Source organism: Limtongia smithiae, assembly GCF_038497785.1.
Source record: "Limtongia smithiae strain NRRL Y-17922 unplaced genomic scaffold V1518scaffold_1, whole genome shotgun sequence".
NCBI lineage: Eukaryota > Fungi > Ascomycota > Lipomycetes > Lipomycetales > Lipomycetaceae > Limtongia > Limtongia smithiae.
The window spans coordinates 284516-303023 of record NW_027117622.1 but is presented as its reverse complement, the minus strand read 5'-3'; the positions used below and the strand labels follow the sequence as shown (position 1 = coordinate 303023).

Below are 18508 nucleotides of genomic sequence, written 5' to 3'. Positions count from 1 at the left end.
TTGTCGCGCTGGCACATTGTTGGACGAGTGCCTTTTGCCGCTGTACATATACAGCTACAATGACACGATCTGTCGGTGCGCTGAGTGCAAAAGACAGCTTCGTGACACATTGTTCATTAATCCGTACGCCAGCACTCAGCCAGATCACCAAGATTGAAATAACGGCGTTTATAATAACTACTCATAATATTGAAGGGAGTAGCAGTGTGACAATTATGCTACTTGCGAGGCTCCACGATTTGTGAATCGTTTGGTGTGCTTCTCAATTCATCTCTCTACCATCGCCTATTTAACAAAAGTGTAGTCCGCGGCTCAGCATGAGTCGCGCAACGTTTACTTACTCTGCTCCTCGAGCTGCTTCTTGATCCACTCCTTGGGACCGCTGGCAAGAGCCTTGACGGCTTCAGGGTCCGCGGCAATCTCCTTGATCTTGAGCTCGCTGGGGGTATCCATGCCCTTCTTAATCTTGGGGTCGGCGGCCAGGAGCAGCTCCCACTCGGCAACCGCGGGGAACTCGGTCATGTCAAGAGTGGTGTAGGTATCGAACATGGCCCAGGACACGCACGCAAGATCGGCGACGGTGACGTGGTCGCCGACGAGGTAGTTGGAGCCTTTGGCCTTCTGCTCGACGAGACGCTTGTTGAGGACGCCGTACAGGCGACGGGTCTCGTTGTAGTAGCGGGAGAAGCCGTACTCGATGGTGTCTTTGTTGTCGGTGGCGGCGTAGCGCAGGAAGTGGAGGGTCTGCCCCTGCATGGGGCCCTGGCCGCCGACCTGCCAGAATAGCCACTCAAGGACCTCGTAGTACTCCTTGGTGCCGATGGGGTAGCTGAGCTTGTACTCAGGGTCGTACTTTTCGACGAGGTAGAGGAAGATAGCGCCGGACTCCATTAGGTTGATGGTCTTGCCACCGGCTTTATCGGTGATGGCGGGAATGCGGCCGTTGGGGTTGATCTCGAGGAACCAGGGCTGCTTCTGCTCCATCGTGGCGAGGGAGATGGTGCGGACAGTGTAGGGCAGCTCCAGGTACTCGAGCGCCATGGATATCTTGATGCCGTTGGGCGCCGAGGCCGTGTAGAGGGTGATTTCAGGAGCAGACATTTCGATGTACTAGAGGCGGATTAGCTGCGGATGCAATTGAGCGCTGGTGAGGAGGCAGACGAGGGGGGGGAGGGGAGTGGGTGGGTTCTTACGTGATCAACGGCGAGGCGTGCTGAACAGGGCTAAGGGTCCATTTTAGTTGAGCGGATCCAAAACCGAGCTCTCCTCGGCACCAAAACTCTGCCACCCGAGTCGCTTATCGCACTCTCATTTCCAGGGTTAAATGCCGCACATTATCGGCGACTTTCCAGAAATTTGCCATCGCTCGGTTTCTTGGAGCTACGGATGGTTGCGAGTCAGCGGAGTCGCTGACTGGCGGCAGAGACGCGAGCGGGCACGGGGGCGGTGCTGTGGAGGTGAGGTGGACGCGGGGAGTCGTGGCGGGTACGCCAGGTGGCGGTGCAGGCGCGCTTGCTCCCTCCGTTCGCGATTCCCATATTCACGACGTTCTCCACGATACCAGGCTCCGCCGACGATAAGCCCTTTCAGCTGTGACGCCCTGGCTTGCGTCATCGCCTGCGGCAAGCACGTCTTCTTCTCTGACTCTCTGTGCGCCCTCCTGCATGCGCGCTTATCGTTCCGCTCCCGTGCGCTCTACTTGCTGTACGAACTCACCGCCAGCACTCGTAGCTCTTCTACAGCGTACACGGCACGTAGCGACCGCCGTCCGAGCTCCGAGAATGTAAGGCGCCATAGATGATAACATAGATGCTGTAGTCAAAGACTCGTCCGCTCGCGCCGAGGAACCGCCTCCGCTGCTTACCTGGATTCGGCATGCAGATCGCCCCGGAGCTGGCTTGGAGGCTCACATCCTGCGAATGGGCTTAACGAGGTAGCTTCTGAATGTCGGTGGCGCGTCTAGGATTGTTCAGTCGGCAAGTTCCGATCGTGCTCCTTCGTGAACGCGTCGCGGCGTGCATATCAGAACAGTCCGGCGAATTCAACCTGACCATATTCATATGTAGCAGCCTTATTAACGCGCCCATGTCCAATGACGCCTGCTAGAACTATATTTACAGATCCTCAAACCACTAGTTATCTACAGACTCTATGCGCAATTACTGTCGTCCCAGCGCGTCAGCGATGCCAGCATAGTACTCCGGGCTCACGTAGGATAGGATCTCGTCCTTAGTGACCCAGACAAAGTCCTGCACGCCAGCCTTCTTTTGCGGCACGAACGCGCCGTGGAAGATGCGCGACTTTAGGAAAAACACCTTGGCGTCTTCAGAATCGACCTGGTAAAACAACGCCGGCGTTTTCGAGACGAGATGTGTGTTCATATTGATGCCGCCGTACTCCGCAAGCATTCTGCTGGCCGTCGAGTCGAGAGTTTCGGACGGCAGGACCTCAGCCCGCGGGAGCTCCCAAGTGTTGCCGCGCTTTACAAGCAAATAGAGTGTCCTGTCGAGCTTACGTTCCAGGCTCTGGACGTCGTTGGCTTCATCAGCGGCTGTCCGCCGGGGATTCGGCACGATCTTGGCATACACCTTAGCAGACTCCTCTGTTTCTCGCTCGACCTGCCGCTCCGGGAAGTTAACGACCTGCTTCTCGTTCCGGTTGCGATTGAATAACACGTCCGGGTCCTTCTCGTTCAGCTTCGGCTGCACCGCCGCGAAATCGTTCTCGGCGAGCGTGCCCTTGGGATAATAGAACCAGTGCTGAAACGTCCAGCTGAGCCGCTTGTACAGCTCTGACTGGTAGTTGTAGTATGCTTTCTGGAACGGCGTGAGCTCCGGAGTGACGATGGGTTGCCGACTTAGTATTAGCCCGGAGAAGATTTTGTACTTCTTTTCGACTGCGGGAGCACTCTCGGCGGTGGCCGCAGAGAGGCGCCGCCGGGGGGTATGAGCGAGTCCGGCGACGCGGACAGTCTCGCGCGATGGCAGTCCTTGGGCTGCGAGTTCGTTAGCATTTGGAGATGCCGGGGTGCGCACGCGCGCAACTGCGCGACGAGGCGACACAGACGGGTGACGACCGACCTGCAAAGCTGCGGCACTGCGGCAGCAACGCGCGCGATACTTGCCGGGCTACCATTGACGACGGAGGAGGCTGCGGAGTGCGGTGGGAACGCCTGTGTCTGATCCGAGGGCGCACAAAAAAATTCGAGGCGCTGGGCGACGAACGGGAGCAACCGCCAGCTTTGCGAAAGCATCCCGAGTCCAGCACAAGCCCCTTTCTACTTCGCGCGCGGCGAGCGCGGAGCAGACGGCGTATCATGCGGCCCGTTACTGAGCGACGGCAAATGGCATTATTCTGGAAGTATTTGGATGCCGCTAATGATTGTTGGCTCTGGTGCTGACGCGGAGGGTGGAACAGCGGTGTTAAGCGGGCGCAGCCGCGACGCGTGCTGCGCGCGTCCGCTCGTGTCCCGCGCGCACGAGTCCCGCCTTCGCCGCGCGGTGCCGCGGAGCCCGCTGCGATCTGGTTTGCCAGACGCTAGTGCAGGTCGAGTTGCTGCTGTCTTGGCCGCGCTGCTCGCCTCGCGCAGCGTCACACGAAGCAAGCCCGCACTGCCTCTGCCCCCGGCGCTGTCTATATATTCCCCCTCCTCCCCCTCCCGCTGCCCTTCCTGATCACGTCTCTGTGCCTGCTGCGTTTTTATGCTGTCTGCCCTTGTACGCAACCCCCGCTCCCCGAGGGCCAGGAAAGTAGTGCTCCTCGTCGTCGCCATTGCGCGCTCGTGTTGGCGCGCCCCACCCCCAGTGCACTGTTAATCCTTCTGCTCTGCCCTCCAGCTCGAAGACCCCTTCTCTGATGCCGCCGCGATTCCCTACGATGGACCACACTCCGCTACACACTCCCCCGCGCCCTCCCTGGACCTCTCGCACACGACATCGCGCACGTCGCAGTCTGTTTCGCCAATTGGCGCGCTAGGGCATGGCCATGACAGCGATTCAACCTTGCCGAGTCTGGAATCAGGGTATGCGGCGAGCTGGGAACAGTTTGGCACGGCCCTGTCGAGTGCGTCAACCGACTCCGGCGCCGCGCCGCTGTTCGCAGTGCCTGAGGAGACCGAGTCTGTCGATGTCGGGCCCGACACCTCCTTTTCGCTGAACTATGCGGAGATCCTGCGCGACCCATTTTCCACGTCATGCTCGGACGAGGACACATCTGCACTGGATCGCAACGCGGGTTCGAATACTCCGTTGCTGGAATTTGTCGAGGAGTACATTCCACCTCCGGCTACCACGTCATCTGTACCTACTGAAGGGCGTGCCGTTCTGAACTTACTCCAGATTGACGAAGATTTGGACAAGCTGCGTCCATACTACCGAGTGTGCACCGCGCTGGGCCCGGAGTTCTATGAGCACCAGTCCGTATACCCGGGCTCCTTGCGCTCGACCATGCCGCCAATCACTGATAGACTCTCCTACTCAACCGTGCCGTTTGCGAGTCTCACACCAGGCCAGATTCAGAGCCTTCTTGTCGGGAAGGACCCTCTACCGCGCACGTCGTCAATCGGATCGCTAAATTCGTTTCAGACCGCCGACGGGAACACATTGCATGTTGACATGTTTCGGGAGCACCGGTTTGCTCGGAAGATGCTCGACGTCGAGAGTAGCCCGCGAGTTTTTGACAGGGGCATCAAAATGCATCCACCGATCCTTGATTTTGCTAAGCCCCGTGACGCCGACTCGATCGAAGACGAGAAGGCGGAGGACTTCGTGGGATCGCCGCAGCTTGTGAATATGATGCCGCCGCCGCCGCGCTCGCTCTGGCATGAGATCCATAGACGCAGTCTGGAACGCTTCATGCTGTTCCCGGGACTCACCTCCTCCACTGCCGTTGCATCCGCAGCAGCCGCTGCGACCGTCGCCGTGCGGGTCGATCAAGACATGCTCAATCCGCTCGCGCGCACCTACGACAACGCCGAATATCGCTGGTACCATCGTCTCGCACCCGTCCGTCTATTTCAGCGTGGTGCCAATCTCCGCCCCGCGCGCCGGCGGTGTCAATTCACGATCCTCCGCGACGGCGAAGAGCAAATGGTCACGCACCCTTTGATCCGACCGCCCAGCGAGGACTACCTCGCGGTGCTCGACAGCTCGCGCAGGGACTTTTTTCTCCCCGAGGAGCAGCAGGAGCTGGAGCGCATGGGACACTACATGCACGAGGTCAGCGAGCAGTGCTGTTATTGTCTCGAGCAGCTCGCGTTGCTGCGGGATTACGAGGTCGCGTCGGAGCGACGAGCGCAAGATTTAACGACTTTGGACTGCGTGCTGCAACCGGATGCGGAGTTTGCAGGTTCCGTCCCCGCGACGAATCTCTCAAGTTGCGTGTCTTCTTCTGCCGAATCTGGATCGTCGAGTTTGTCATATCTGACCATGGGCCCGTCGTCCCACTTCATGTTGCGGACCGCTGGCGCAACGCAATCTCTATCCCCGGTCTCGGTTTCCGTCAGTACTAGCACCCCGCCGACGTCAACCTCAAGCCCTACCGACCTCTCCGCGGTGCTCACGCTGCAAGACATCGAATCCCGCTTTACCCAAACTCTCATCGCACGCCAAGCTGAGCGGGTGCGCCGGGAGGCTTCGAACGCGTGGAAAGATTACCGCAACAACCGCTGTCCCACGCCAGATCAGTATGAGATGTCGCCTGCCACTGCTGACTGGCCGTGTGACAAGATACAGGCACACTGGGAGAACGCGCAGGTACCCTCGCGCAGACGCGTGCAGCGGACACGCATATGGGCGCGGTTTCGGACGCGGAAGTGGTTTAGTGGGTTTGATACGCAGTATTGGGCGCGCAAGTGGAGGTTTTATACCGAGCCATTTCATTTGAAGTATTATTATTTTCGACGACAGGGGTAGTAGAGGGCTATATTTTAGCTATGACTGAGAACTTCATCTTGGAAACTACACTAGTGTGTCGGAGTGCGACGGCCTGTTAGGGGCCCATATCCCCGCCGTGACCGCGTGCTATAGAGTGCATGGCCCTGGTGCGACCGTGAGCGATGGCGCGACGGCAAGTCAAGAATATGTCATGGCACGCGATGCAGTCGATGCGTTGTTGACGTCACGTCAAACGGCACATCAATCGCGCGCCATGTCTGTCACGTCGCGTCGCGTCCCAACGTCCGCCGCATTCAGCCCCACTGTCTCCAGTCATGCTAGTTGCCCACGCCATCAGGCGGATTGGCGCTCAAAGTCTAGAATCAAGCGGAGAGTGCGCAGTGATGTCATGAAGCTGCCCGCCTTGCCGTTTATGGCCTGCCTCCGCACAGCCGCCGGCCGCGATTCTGCATTATCTGTCTCAGCCTCGGGCGAGGACACTGCGCGCAACCCGTCTGCTGATACATGCAGGTACTACAGCCCGCATACAGCGTGCGATACAGCGTGCGTGGCCGTTTCTGCTTCAGCCTCTCTCCGGGCTGCGCATGGACTTTGTTGGGAGGTTACAATCGGGACTAGGGTTAAGTGCCACGCGACGCGACACGACGCGATTTGACTTTAATTTGGCGCTAGTTCACCAGCGCAGGCCAATTGGTAACGCGTGCGACGAGCGCATGTATCTCTACCGTGCCGCCACTCCTCTCTTTTCTCTTTCCTCCCCCTATCCACGCACCGATCTGTGCCGCCATCGCCACCACCGCAAGGCATCGTCTTTTGTAACATGCCGGTGATGTATACAGATGCGCACACAGATGCGCAGCTCTCACGCCAGGATGACAAAATGGGCGATCGTATTCGCGAGCTGGGTGAAACCCACACCTCTCGCGTACTGATGACGGTATGATATGAATATTTGACCCAACAACGTTGTCTTCGCCACATGCGCGAGGGGGTCGCGACAGTCGTCCCCGCAGCCAACTACCGTGTGAAGCACGAGCCAACACGCAACATATGAATCGCGTCCCGTTCTCAGTAGTGGGCTGACTCTATGGTCATCGCCCTCGGCGAAGTGACATGATGAAGTCATACATACAAACATTACTTCGCCATGCGCTCTAAACTTGTAGAACGCACTGAGAGTGTAACCTTTACCCCGCAGCACGCGTCCACCCCAACTCCTTCGATCTGCTGGAACCTCCATTCAATTGATTCCGTCCTCGCCTTGGTACTGGTTTCCTGCGGCAGTGAAACTCTCTAACGTGTCTGAGAAAGAGAACGAGAGTGGGTCTGCAACGATGATGGCCTGTTTACTGCGCGCCAAAGGCGCCGTCCTTATACGCGTCACGCTCAACGCGTTCGGCCGCACTACCGATCTCCTATGCTAATTACTTTTGTATTGAAAATTGAGCCCTCCAAAAACTAATCTATCACGTTAAGCCCGCAAATATCATTCTTCGTCAACATTCCCTGCAGCCGTCCCTTCATTGTAAACAACACATACCGAAGTCCTAGCTTCTGAAACGCACTCACAGCAAGCTGCAGACTACTCCGATGCGACAGCGTGATCGGTGTCCGATCCACCCACTCCCGCAGATCTGCTGAAAACTCGTCTGAGGAAGGTGGTAGCACGCCACCGAGGTAGCATTCCGCGTTGTCGGTCAGTAGTGCGACGGTGCGGGCTTGACGGAGTGCGTAGCGAAGTTCGTATTCAGAAATGTAACCGACGAGGAGGTAGTCTTTCGTGTCCATGACCACCGGGAAACCTTTATACCCCCGCGACGACGCAGTCGCGAGGATATCTTCCAGTTTCTTTATCGTGCATCCCGTGGCCGTGAGCACCACGAGGTCCTCAACCCGCTTCATAATATCCGAAACGGGCATATCCTCAACCACCTCGTCCTCGTTCTCGAGGTACGGGTACCCCCGAAACAAGATCCAGCTCTCGTAAATCCCGCGCCGCTCGATCGCGTCGCCGACCCATTTCGACACGAGCACAGATAACATAATCGGAAGCACGTATATAAGCGCGCCGGTTAGCTCAAACATGATGACGACGAGGGAGGCCGTAAGACGCGTTACGCCACCCAGCGCTGATGCGGCACCGACAATGGAGTATACCGCTAGCGTCACGCACGGCACGCCGTTATCGTCTGCCGCGCCGGGCGCGCACGCTGCGAAGACCGCCCAGTGCGAGAACCGTGCTTGCAGGGCTTGCACGCCAATCCCCACGATGCGGCCGTAGCACGCGCCGATCGCCATCGACGGCATCAACACCCCCGAGGGTACATTAGTGCCGAACGTGAGCCCAGTAAAAATAAACCCAATTACGCACACCAAAGTCAGCATTATAAGAACTGACTTGTTGCTCACTTCGTTACTACACAGAAGCGCCGTCACTGCCGACGTGCTCGCGCGCTGGCTGTCGTCGCATTCGCGGAACAGATCGAACACAAGCACGTTATTCTGCAGTCGGCTGAACGGATCGGGAAAGTTGACGACCGCGGATGCCACCGCCAAAAATGCGACCTCTGCAAGTGGGTGGCTGAATAACATACTATTCGCACGCCACCGCGCAACCCTCATATTGAAGCGGATAAACAAACCGCCGTAGATGCCGCCGATAATTCCGAGTGCCAAGAACGGAATCAGTTCGAAATGATGGAATAATCGTGTCGAAACAACCTGGAACAGCACGAGCTTACCGGTGCGGTACGGGTTCACGAACTGAATCGTCACGGACGCGACCATTGCGCACACAAAGCTTTGCCAGAGCGTTTTGTCTGGGAAATAGTATGATAGTTGCTGGTGCTGTTAGTCATGTGTAATGTGATGGTTGAAGCGAGAGGATGGAGAATCACGTACTTCTAAGCTGAAGAGAACACCGCCGACTGGTGATCCGAACGCGACGGTGATGCCTGCCGCCGCAGCGGCCGAAAAAATCTCCCGCTTCACAGCTACCCTTCATGTCAGCCTCCTGATGTTGAGATAGGTGAAATCTATCTTACCTTCGTTCTGTCGCACCACGGATGACGCCTTGCCCACCAGATTCGCACAACAGCACGCGACATGGACCAACGGCCCTTCCTTACCCAACCACATTCCCGACGCCGACGCAAAACACAACGACACCGACTTCGTCACGACTGTGCGGAAACCCATGAATCCCTTGATAATGAACCCGCCGAGCACGGTTTTGATCTCGGGAATACCGCTGTGGCTTGCAAACGGCGCAAAGTAGAGCACTAAGAACGCGGATGCTGTACCGAAGATACCGGCGAAGAGGATGTAGAAGAAGTAGTTTATGCCATAGGACAAGGCGCCGGTCGCGTGTAATGTCTCTCCCCAAGTAGCCCAGTCGTCGCAGGTGTCCGACTCGTCCATTCCCAAGCAACAGAAATCATGCGTCAGATAAAACGCTGACTTGCAGCGTCCGGATTTGATATCCCCCAACCAATTCGCCACGATATCGATCCCCGCCGCCAACAAGCCTGCGCTGATGCCAGTCGCAAATAGTACGAACCAGACTTGACCTGAATCCGCAAGCTGCCTGTACCATCGCCTAAACAACGGCAGCTTCTCGTACTTTTGCTTCCGCTGGCGCTCTTTGTGGTATTCGTGGATCCAGTCGATGGCTGTCAAGTTCTCGTAGCCCGCTCGCCGACCTGTTCCGTCGGCATCCCAGAATGTAGTAGTGGAGCGTCGTCGTGCGGATTCAGAGCCGATATCTTTGGCGGTCAGGTTGCTATCGAGACTGAAGCGATGGTCCACGGGTGGTGTGTATGGAACGGAGGATGCCCGCGAGAGCGAGCGGCCGCTTGCGATCGCGCTTGTGGATGTTGTAGCCGCGGTGGACGTGTGGTCGTAGGGTGATAAGCTTTGATCCTCGCTAGTACCAATATCGTTATATACATTCATTTGAGGTGTCGACGAAGATCCGTATGTCGACAACCGATGCACCACGTTGCTCCTGTTGCGTTGTCAGTTCTTCTCCCCATCAACACCACGAACACCCTACGATTGAAACTCACGGCGTCTCTGAACCGCTCCCATCTACCTGTTCCCACGGATTAATCATCGCAGTCGACTCCAGCGCCGCTGCTGCGTCGTACGGAGTCGCGACACCGCTTGCGGAACTGAATGTCGAGATGTCGAGCGAGCTCGCGCGCGATGACGTCGGAGTGTCAAGTAAGTGGTCTCTGGCGGCAGCAGCAGCAGCAGCAGCAGCAGTAGCTGTGGCGCGGTCCATTGGATCTATAGCAGCGGACGATAGTTATTCGATGGGCTCCGCTTCGACATTGAATTGCGCCTTGTGACGGAGCAGTGAAATCTGGAGAATGAATGGGGCCGCCGCTACATACATAGTTTAGATGTCCTCGCCATATGAACAGTGATATTACCGTTCGTCGCCAGAATAGCATCGCCGGATGTCTACAACGGCGTACAAAGTACTCTGGTGCGATATACACGGCTCCAGGAAACCTCCCAGCGCTTCATGGAAAAATGTCCGTCTCACCCCGCCCGCTATTGCGCCCATCTGAACTGCTCCCCCAAACACAAAATGGTAACTACCTTTTGTCCATCTCCTTCATTGTGAACGCCCGGTTTAACATTTGCAGGTTCCAAAACGAAAATCCATCGACCGAATCCTCGAAGCCCGCCGCGCCTTGCGCGCGCACCAAGACGCACTCAAGCTCGCTGCGGTCGAACGCACCCTCGTGCGCGCCTCAGCCTCCGCCTCCACCTCCGGCCTTCTGTCCACTGGCGGCGCCGCCCGCACCGGCGGCAGGATTGAAAAGACCACCAAAAAATCAAAAGTCGCCGCTAAGAAGGCAAAGTTACTCGGCAAGCTCAACGCAGATGGTAGTGCGAACAAGGTAGTCGCCTCCACACGCGGACGCACGAAGGTGCGAATGCCGACTTCGCTCGCAAACACGCGCACCGCAACTTCTGCCGCAGCGGCACTGCTTAACAACGCCACGAATGTACCACCTCGCTCCAGTACATATATCGCCAAACCACTCTCCAAATCTGCACTCCGTCGGCAAAATCGCGCCAATCGCGACAAACTCGCAGGCGGCAGTCTCGGCGACCTCATGGACGCGCTACCCTCTAGTGGCACGCACACTCCCGCAGAGCTCTCCACTGCCGACGACAGCGCCATGGAACTCGACGGGACCAACTCGTCGTCGTCACAACATAATCCCGACGGACTTCTCAGTGCCACACGCAGGAAGCCAGTCTCGAGCAAGACAAATGAAAAGATTGTCAAGCAGGAAATCGACCGCTTCGGGCGCGTCATGCTGGAGAAGAAGTTTCGCGAGAATCCATTTGCCGCGCTGCGGGGGTTCATCCAGCAGCGGATATAGCTTCCTAGGAAGTTGACAAATATTAAACTAGCATTAACCCACAAGAACCTGAAATCAACACATGACACAGGACAACATCGCAACCAACTTTGCTCGAGGGCAATATGCAACTTTCCATCGATCAAAAACGATTATCTCAAACGCTATTTACAGACACATTGTTCGAAGTCAACCACTACTCAAGCGGCTTCTCAACCTTCTCGAGGATCTGGGGCAGTGCGTAGCTCTATAACACAGTTAGTAACTAAACAACCACGCTGCGCAACAGGGAACATACGTCCAGGCCGTTGAAGATGATGTCGTTGACCGCGGTGAACAACGGGAAATCCTGCGCCATGCCGCGCTTCTCCAAGAACTCATGCACCTCCTGCGCGGTGGTGACGCCCTGCGCCTTCTGTCCCTTGAGCAAATCCTCCTCCAGCTCAAAGATTGGCCGCTTCGATGTGATCAGTGCGACGCCGAGTTTGTGGTTCCGTCCGCCCGCACACGACGTGATCACATCCGCGACACCGCACGACTCTTCCGTGAACGTAGCGGCCTCGCACTCTGGGAAAAACTCGCGGCCGAACTTGGTCATCTCGAGCAAACCACGGCGGATGATCGCGGCTTTGGCGTTGTCGCCCCAGCCCATGCCGTCGACGAAGCCGGAGGCCAGCGCGACAATGTTCTTGAGCGCGCCGCAGAGCGACACGCCGGCGACGTCCTCGACCACGTTCACGTGGAAGTACGGACGGTGGAACAGCGTCTTCATCGTCTTTTGGCTGATAGTATCGGCTGGGTCTGGCACCTTGTAAGCAATCGTTGTCTCCGAGAATTTCTCCTGAGCGACCTCCGGCGCCAGGTTAGCACCGGAGAGCGCACCGCAGTAGATGCCGAGCTCGTCAGAAATGTACTTTGCGATGATCGTGATGCCATCTGGAGACAGCTCGACGCCTTTAATGCACGAGATCGCCCGGACAGTGGATGGGATTTTGCCCTTGAGCTGACCGCACAGCCGCGGCAGGAACTGATGCGGGACGTTGAACACAAGAATGTCCGCGCCCGCGACCGTGTCCAGCAAGTCCGGCACGGCGACTAGGTTCGTCGGCAGCGCAATGCCGGGCAGGTATTTTACGTTCTCGTGCTTCGTATTGATGATCTCCGTGAGCTTTTGGCCAGCAACGAGCTCCTCGTACACCCACATGCGCACGCTCTCGTCAAACAGCCCTGGATTTGCGGCTGTGTTCTCTGACACGATCTTCGCGATTGCGCTTCCCCTGCGACGGTGTTAGTACAAGGAAACCAGCTACAGCGAAGCCCTAACGTACCAGTTACCGGAGCCGATGATCGACACGCGGTACTTCATTGCTGGTGGCGGCGGTGGCGCAGAGGCTGACGACGACGGAGAATAAGACAGATGGGATTTGAGGCTCGAGAGACGGCTCAGGGCGGAGAGTCTTATAGCGGGCAGAGGGCGCATATGGAACTTGTGAAGACCTTTAAGCGCGAAGACGCGGGCCGTGTGGAGGGGCCCCCGCTCTCTACAAGGCCCTTTATAGTCCCCCACGACTTCGGCTCCGCTCATCGCCAGCAGTTGCACTTTCTCGTCTACTTTCTATTCCATACACACTCTGAGTGGCGAGTACGCGCTGTATCGACGACATGGGAGCTCTGTTGTGGTCACGCGCGCACTGCAATCTCCCCGCACGACGCGCCGCCAACACACGCCTGACATAATAAGCGCCTAGTTGCCGAACAGTGAATCCGAAGTTCTCTGCAAGTGGTTGTAGAACCCGAACAGGTCCTGTCCGTTGTCGCATCCCGCTGCAGCGCGCGCTTCCAGAGCCTAGTATCTCATTAGCATCCCGCGTCACACGACCATACCAAAAGCCCTCACCTTTGGCATCCATTCTTGCATCTGCTCCTGCCGCCGCTGACTTGATGGATGCGTTGACAAAAACTCAATCTGCTCCCCGCCCGCCATCTTCTCCATGCGTCCCCAGAACGGTACCGCTTCCTGCGGGTTGAAGCACGCCTGGCTCATCATCAACAGCCCGATGTAATCCGCCTCGGATTCCATCTGCCGGCTGGACGGCATCTCAAACAGCAATGACATGAACGTGTTCGCGATCGAGCTTGAGCCGGTCAGCAACCACGCCGCCATCGCAGCAATCATGTAGAACGGCTGCTGCGACAGCTTCTCCCCGGAATGCCGCGCGACCTGATGTGCGGTTTCGTGCGACAGCACGGTCGCCAGACCGTCGTCATTCGCGCAGATCGGCAGGATCCGCGAGAAAACAAATACCTTCCCACCCGGCAGCACAAACGCATTCGGCGGCTCCCTATTGTCAGCAATCACATGGATCTTCCAGTCCAGCTCTGGCAATCCCGACACCTCAATCAACCGCGTCATGACCCGGCGCACTCGAATCGCGTCCGGATGATTCTCCGGCATCAACCGGTTCCTGTACTCTGCCAGCATCGACTTGTACTGCTGTGCCCCCAGCATCTCCTCAATCTTCGGTCCAAATAACATTAGCCGAGTCCGGCCGCTCACCGGCGCGGACTCGAGATGCGTCACATACACAAGCCCCATCGCACCGACGACGATAACAACAATCCGCCGCGCGGACTGGTTGTAGTACAACATCGACATTGCGCTGCCGAGATTTCCGTGCGCAGTGCTATACTCATAGTCTTGCCGCCCGAAGCGCCGATACGTCGCGTATCCGCGCTGCTGTGTCAGCTGCTGCATCCGTAGGCTCGTATTCTTAGAAAACAGCAGTCTCGACGTATCTGTCTGCGCGGTGTGCATCGCAAACAGTGATTTCGCCAATGTCGTCCTCGCTGACGTCCCTGGCAACGGCGCGACACGCCCAGCCGCCGCGCAAGCTCTAGTAACAAACGACCGCATTGTCTAAAAAAATCTTTTGAAAGTCTTCCGTGCGTATGCTACCGCATCTAAGTTCGTTCGAGCGTGGGGTTCGAGCTCTCGTAGGTCAGCTTGGATGTCGTCGCTAGTCCTCCGTTTCGCGATGATTCGTGCGTACAGGTCCGCGCCCCACGTCATGTCAGCATTCAAGGGCTTAGTATCCAACCACATCTTCTCGATTCTTCACCTCCACCAAGATTATCATCACGAGCACCTGATTCACTGGAATTCATTGCATACAACGGGCTGCAGAACACCTATAGCATAAAATGTCACGACACCACCCTGACTTGGTCATGTGCCGCAAGACCTCCGGGATCAGTGTCGGTCGTCTCTGCGAAAAATGCGACGGCAAATGTCCTGTCTGCGACAGCTACGGTACATTACTCTCTCCCCTTTTCCTCTAGTTTGAGCATATGCTAATTCATCTGCAGTTCGTCCAACTACCATAGTCCGCGTATGTGACGAATGTTCATTCGGCAATTTTGCAGGAAAATGCATCATCTGCGGCGGCCAGGGCATATCAGACGCGTTCTACTGCTTCGAGTGCACACGACTTGAAAAAGACAGGGACGGATGTCCGAAGATTATAAATCTCGGCTCGAGTAGGAGCGATCTGTGGTATGAAAAGCGCAAGTTTAATAAGGCGTCTGGATGATTTGGATATTGTTTGAGCGTTTTGGCCTCCCTTGCATGCTACATTTCAGACTTCAAATTTGCTATCCCACGATTTCGTCGTGAGACAGCCAAGAATGCCTTGCACCAGGATGACAATCTCTGACGTATATGAGCGACCCAGTGCCTACTCCTCGACCGCCGCTTCGCACCGTCTGAAGAGAATCATAACGATAAGTTGTACCAACTTTGTTAATGTACACTATCTGGAGCTATCCTACCTGCTCCACAAAATTCATATCCATGTATGTATAATCTAAAATCCATATCATTGTTCTCATTTATCACCCCCTTCCCAACCACTCAAACGTTTTCCCGCGCCTGCGAAATCATCACCCGCACCGACTCCGTCCGACTTGCATATAACGCCTCGAGCGGGGTTGCAAGCGTGCACGACCGCTGCCGCAGGATCATATCGATGACCTGCCACACGCGTTTGCGTTCCTTGGCGTTAAACCGTTCTAACCCCGGTTCGGTGAGGCATGTGGCGAAGAGTTGGAGTTCCCGGTCGAGTGCCATGATCACACCGCGGTTCATCGCGTCGCGTCCTGAGGGCTGCGGTGGGAATAGTAATGGTGGCTGAGGAACCTGTGTAGACTTTGGCGAGATTGGACGGATGTTGAGCGGTTTCGTCGGCGATGGAATGCTCAGTGCGGGCGAGGACGCACGGGTTAGCGGCGGCGCGGTTATCACTGTACTCACACTTGCAGTGGTCATCGTCGTCGTGCGCCACGATACCGGTGATCCCGGGGGCGACCCTGTTGAAGAGCCCGTAGAGCTATTCCGTAGACTCAGTCGCGCAATCGGCACCATTTCCTCATCGGAGTACTGCAATTTCGTTGACATCGGCGATAGAGGCGGCGGCGGTGGCAACGCGCCACGCGCGAGCCCTTGGATTATGTTCTGCGTCTTGTGAATAGAATCGACGGCGAGATCGACGTACCCGCTCTGCACGAGCTTCATCATGCGCTTGAGGCATTCGGCGACCACAATTTCGAGACGACGTTGGGTGAGTTCCGGATTCTGGAACTGTAGCACCGACAATAATGATGGCTTCTTCATGTCCCCAGTCTCTGGTAATTCGGTCACAAATAGAACCGAGAGCTCCGCATCCTGCTTCGCAAGATGTCGCTTGAACGAGTTGCTCGACGTCGCGAATTGCAGGTATGTGAGACTCGAATGCAGCACCGTTTCCTGAAGTGTACTACCTGGTCGATGCTGCAGCTTCTTCGGACTTAGCGTGAATGACGTGGGAAACAGGTTCTGGTTTTCGTCGTCCATGCCGATAGGGTGCATGTCAGCCAGAAAGATATCCCAGTTATCCCGAACACGCTGCGATGGCGACGGTCTGAACGGCGCGATGTTCAGATGCACGACGATATCTGCACATGTGAGCAACAATCGCGTAAGTCATGATTACAATACGTACCTTTGCAATCACCAAACGCTAGCTCGCCGATGGAAATCTCCGCTTGTCGATCATTCGCCACGAGGATGTGCGATATCCCGCCCTCGACTTTCGTAATCCTCGCATCGCATTTTTCGGGAATTCGTAACATGATCTTGACATCGCGATGTGACAAAGCGAAACAAATGCCCAGCCCACCTGCAACTGCTTCGCGTAATCCATTCCACTCGTCCACAAACGTGTATGTTCCCCGCGTCGCCGTGCCGATTTTCAGTAATTCCTCAGGCTCGTGCGCCGGGCCGACACCAAACGAGTGCACTCCAATGGAAGATAGCAACGCCTCGCGATAGATTTCAGAAAACGTGTCAGGATGCAAGACTTCGTCATTGGGCGACATCGGGAACTCTGAGATCTTGTCAGCGGTATCGTTAATCAAAAAGGTGCGCGCGATGGGGTTTCGGTGCGTGCGTGCGCCGAGGATGCTCATTGCCAGGATGAATCCTCTCATTGGAACCGCGTGCGAACCCGATTTGTAGAACGAGGGTAGCTGGGATATCACAGATTGCCATCCCGGCCATGCGCGCGCCTTCAGACCCGCGACAGTCAACGTGGAGCTCTGCATGGAGGAGTATACGACCACACCGAGCTTGTCGTTAATGCCAAGTGACTGAACAAGAAATTGCAATGTTTCTTGAATTGCTGCCAAGGATGCAGAACCATGGCAAATACTGGTCACGGGTACAGCAACGATGAGGTCGACAGGGATATGTAGCGGCGCCTGGCGATGCAGAATCGACGACGATCGAGGCGGCGGTGGTGGTGGCGGTGGCGGGAGTGCAATGGTATTTGCAATCTCAAAGTTCTTGCGCTCGTCTGACATGTCGTTCAGCGCGGCATGCCATTTCGACTTCTCATGCTCCTCCGGAAACAGGATTGTCATTTCTGCTGCGGAACGGTCTGCAAATCTCAAAACAAGCGAGCACGCATCTCCACTCTTCGGCTCAAAAGTACTTATCAGTTGCTGTCGCAAGTTGACACATGTTCGTAGCTCAAATCCGCCCTTGTCTTGTAGCGGAGTTGGCGAATTTGGCGACGTTGGTCGCAGAGTGCGAAAACCTTGTTCGTGTGAAGAGTTGTTCTTGAAACATATTAAATGATCTTCAAACAGATAACAATGTAGTTTCCGCGAGAATTCCGCATATTTGACGGCATACACCCCCCAGAGCGATAACCGTCCAAACTTGGACAAGTCAAAATTGCGAAACTTGCTTGATCGGTCTAGTCGCTCAACTAGGTCCTGCATCGCCCTGTCGACGGGCGATGTGAGCGGCAAATACGCACTGCTATGTAGCTGTAGCTGTAGCTGCTGATGCTGCAGGCCTTGCAAGTTCTCAAACTGGGGTACTTGAACTCTCAACAGACAAGTGAGTGTACGCTCATCGGCAGATCTGAGCACAGTCGACTCCGACGCTGACACTGAGATAACTGGCTCTAATATGCGCGTATTTGCCGGTAGTCGCGGCAGACGTGAAAGTGGGGGTAGAGGCGGCAGCGGTAGCATCGCTGCGACGGTTTGCTCAAGCAACGACGGCGACGTTGCATTGTATGCAGAATGCGTGCTGTTGGAGCGCGCCGACCGCGGCGACTGCGATCCACTCTCGTTCGGCATGGACCCCCCATCCGAGCCCTTGCTTGACGTGACGGAGAGCACAGTACTGGTGCGGCTTGAGGACGACCCGCGTGGCTGACTCGTCGTAGGGCTCAACGAGCCCGCGCTGCTTTCGAGGACATTCGTGTCGAGCGTGACGAGGCCGTCGCAGGCGGGACACTTCAGCGCAGGCAACGACGCATCGTGGCCGATTCCAAATTCCTCGAGTAGGCAGTTGCCGTGGGCCACATGTGCACCGGCGCAGCCGAGATTCACGATGCGTTCCTGGAAGAGCTTGTACTCGAGCGGCTCGTCGCAGAGTACGCAGGCGCCGAGGAGGCGCGAGCGGGCCGCGGCGGGGGGGATCATGAGAGATGTAAAGAGTAAAGGAGGACTGACGACGGCGAGATGGGGGGGAGGAGCCTATGGCCTCACCGTGGGACGGGCGGTGGCTGCGACTGTGAGGCCGTTGCGGCCCCAAAACGATGCACATTGTTGTGAACCCTTGCCCGCAGCACCACCGCACGCACCACGCGCCCCATCCGCAGCCCTGGCCCCTGGATCCCC

General features: G+C 56.6%; 9 protein-coding genes across 9 annotated transcripts; 3 read left to right on the top strand and 6 right to left on the bottom strand.

Annotated features, from left to right (window-relative positions):
• Positions 1-117: 117 nt before the first annotated feature.
• Positions 118-1282, bottom strand: V1518DRAFT_6755 (disulfide-bond oxidoreductase YfcG). The gene is made up of 2 exons (XM_066906645.1): positions 1194-1282; positions 118-1110 (listed from the first exon to the last, which is right to left on the bottom strand). The coding sequence occupies exon 2, from the start codon at positions 1099-1101 to the stop codon at positions 334-336; it is 768 nt and encodes a 255-aa protein (XP_066761763.1). The 5' UTR covers positions 1102-1110; positions 1194-1282; the 3' UTR covers positions 118-333.
• A 784-nt stretch (positions 1283-2066) lies between these two features.
• V1518DRAFT_408361 (mitochondrial 54S ribosomal protein mL46) lies at positions 2067-3242 on the bottom strand. The gene is made up of 2 exons (XM_066902107.1): positions 3081-3242; positions 2067-2995 (listed from the first exon to the last, which is right to left on the bottom strand). Exons 1-2 carry the CDS (start codon positions 3133-3135, stop codon positions 2160-2162), a joined length of 891 nt encoding a protein of 296 aa, XP_066761762.1. The 5' UTR covers positions 3136-3242; the 3' UTR covers positions 2067-2159.
• Positions 3243-3458: 216 nt separating this feature from the next.
• On the top strand, positions 3459-5998 carry V1518DRAFT_6627 (uncharacterized protein). Its single transcript, XM_066906644.1, has 2 exons — positions 3459-3716; positions 3837-5998. The coding sequence occupies exons 1-2, from the start codon at positions 3702-3704 to the stop codon at positions 5910-5912; spliced, it is 2091 nt and encodes a 696-aa protein (XP_066761761.1). The 5' UTR covers positions 3459-3701; the 3' UTR covers positions 5913-5998.
• A 1309-nt stretch (positions 5999-7307) lies between these two features.
• V1518DRAFT_408354 (chloride channel) lies at positions 7308-10562 on the bottom strand. Its single transcript, XM_066902106.1, has 4 exons — positions 9962-10562; positions 8939-9900; positions 8796-8887; positions 7308-8735 (listed from the first exon to the last, which is right to left on the bottom strand). The coding sequence occupies exons 1-4, from the start codon at positions 10177-10179 to the stop codon at positions 7353-7355; spliced, it is 2655 nt and encodes an 884-aa protein (XP_066761760.1). The 5' UTR covers positions 10180-10562; the 3' UTR covers positions 7308-7352.
• Positions 10229-11655, top strand: V1518DRAFT_408352 (ribosome biogenesis protein SLX9-domain-containing protein). Its single transcript, XM_066902105.1, has 2 exons — positions 10229-10494; positions 10550-11655. Exons 1-2 carry the CDS (start codon positions 10426-10428, stop codon positions 11297-11299), a joined length of 819 nt encoding a protein of 272 aa, XP_066761759.1. The 5' UTR covers positions 10229-10425; the 3' UTR covers positions 11300-11655.
• On the bottom strand, positions 11052-12773 carry V1518DRAFT_408351 (NAD-dependent glycerol-3-phosphate dehydrogenase N-terminus-domain-containing protein). Its single transcript, XM_066902104.1, has 3 exons — positions 12607-12773; positions 11577-12555; positions 11052-11525 (listed from the first exon to the last, which is right to left on the bottom strand). Exons 1-3 carry the CDS (start codon positions 12756-12758, stop codon positions 11475-11477), a joined length of 1182 nt encoding a protein of 393 aa, XP_066761758.1. The 5' UTR covers positions 12759-12773; the 3' UTR covers positions 11052-11474.
• On the bottom strand, positions 12774-13814 carry V1518DRAFT_379093 (peptidase family M48-domain-containing protein; the record flags this gene model as incomplete). The annotated part of the gene is made up of 2 exons (XM_066901629.1): positions 12774-13124; positions 13176-13814. The coding sequence occupies 2 exons, from the start codon at positions 13812-13814 to the stop codon at positions 13023-13025; spliced, it is 741 nt and encodes a 246-aa protein (XP_066761757.1). The 3' UTR covers positions 12774-13022.
• Positions 13815-14423: 609 nt separating this feature from the next.
• On the top strand, positions 14424-15169 carry V1518DRAFT_408348 (PHF5-like protein). The gene is made up of 2 exons (XM_066902103.1): positions 14424-14588; positions 14645-15169. The coding sequence occupies exons 1-2, from the start codon at positions 14480-14482 to the stop codon at positions 14866-14868; spliced, it is 333 nt and encodes a 110-aa protein (XP_066761756.1). The 5' UTR covers positions 14424-14479; the 3' UTR covers positions 14869-15169.
• V1518DRAFT_6415 (uncharacterized protein) lies at positions 14911-18440 on the bottom strand. Its single transcript, XM_066906640.1, has 2 exons — positions 16315-18440; positions 14911-16267 (listed from the first exon to the last, which is right to left on the bottom strand). The coding sequence occupies exons 1-2, from the start codon at positions 18308-18310 to the stop codon at positions 15189-15191; spliced, it is 3075 nt and encodes a 1024-aa protein (XP_066761755.1). The 5' UTR covers positions 18311-18440; the 3' UTR covers positions 14911-15188.
• Positions 18441-18508: the final 68 nt, after the last annotated feature.

What these genes read in the sequence shown, in the direction of transcription:
- V1518DRAFT_408361 (XM_066902107.1), bottom strand. Translation starts at nt 3,135, where the DNA reads ATGGTAGCCCGGCAAGTATCGCGCGCGTTGCTGCCGCAGTGCCGCAGC. An exon ending in GCAGTGCCGCAGCTTTGCAG is followed by an intron (nt 2,996 to 3,080) that starts GTCGGTCGTCAC and finishes ACGAACTCGCAG; the next exon opens with CCCAAGGACTGCCATCGCGC.
- V1518DRAFT_408348 (XM_066902103.1), top strand. Translation starts at nt 14,480, where the DNA reads ATGTCACGACACCACCCTGACTTGGTCATGTGCCGCAAGACCTCCGGG. An exon ending in TCCTGTCTGCGACAGCTACG is followed by an intron (nt 14,589 to 14,644) that starts GTACATTACTCT and finishes ATTCATCTGCAG; the next exon opens with TTCGTCCAACTACCATAGTC.
- V1518DRAFT_6755 (XM_066906645.1), bottom strand. Translation starts at nt 1,101, where the DNA reads ATGTCTGCTCCTGAAATCACCCTCTACACGGCCTCGGCGCCCAACGGC.
- V1518DRAFT_408352 (XM_066902105.1), top strand. Translation starts at nt 10,426, where the DNA reads ATGGAAAAATGTCCGTCTCACCCCGCCCGCTATTGCGCCCATCTGAAC. An exon ending in GCTCCCCCAAACACAAAATG is followed by an intron (nt 10,495 to 10,549) that starts GTAACTACCTTT and finishes TAACATTTGCAG; the next exon opens with GTTCCAAAACGAAAATCCAT.
- V1518DRAFT_6415 (XM_066906640.1), bottom strand. Translation starts at nt 18,310, where the DNA reads ATGATCCCCCCCGCCGCGGCCCGCTCGCGCCTCCTCGGCGCCTGCGTA. An exon ending in AGCGTTTGGTGATTGCAAAG is followed by an intron (nt 16,268 to 16,314) that starts GTACGTATTGTA and finishes TCACATGTGCAG; the next exon opens with ATATCGTCGTGCATCTGAAC.
- V1518DRAFT_408351 (XM_066902104.1), bottom strand. Translation starts at nt 12,758, where the DNA reads ATGCGCCCTCTGCCCGCTATAAGACTCTCCGCCCTGAGCCGTCTCTCG. An exon ending in ATCATCGGCTCCGGTAACTG is followed by an intron (nt 12,556 to 12,606) that starts GTACGTTAGGGC and finishes ACACCGTCGCAG; the next exon opens with GGGAAGCGCAATCGCGAAGA. An exon ending in TCATCTTCAACGGCCTGGAC is followed by an intron (nt 11,526 to 11,576) that starts GTATGTTCCCTG and finishes ACTGTGTTATAG; the next exon opens with AGCTACGCACTGCCCCAGAT.
- V1518DRAFT_408354 (XM_066902106.1), bottom strand. Translation starts at nt 10,179, where the DNA reads ATGGACCGCGCCACAGCTACTGCTGCTGCTGCTGCTGCTGCTGCCGCC. An exon ending in CGTGGTGCGACAGAACGAAG is followed by an intron (nt 8,888 to 8,938) that starts GTAAGATAGATT and finishes CATGAAGGGTAG; the next exon opens with CTGTGAAGCGGGAGATTTTT. An exon ending in GTGTTCTCTTCAGCTTAGAA is followed by an intron (nt 8,736 to 8,795) that starts GTACGTGATTCT and finishes TAACAGCACCAG; the next exon opens with CAACTATCATACTATTTCCC.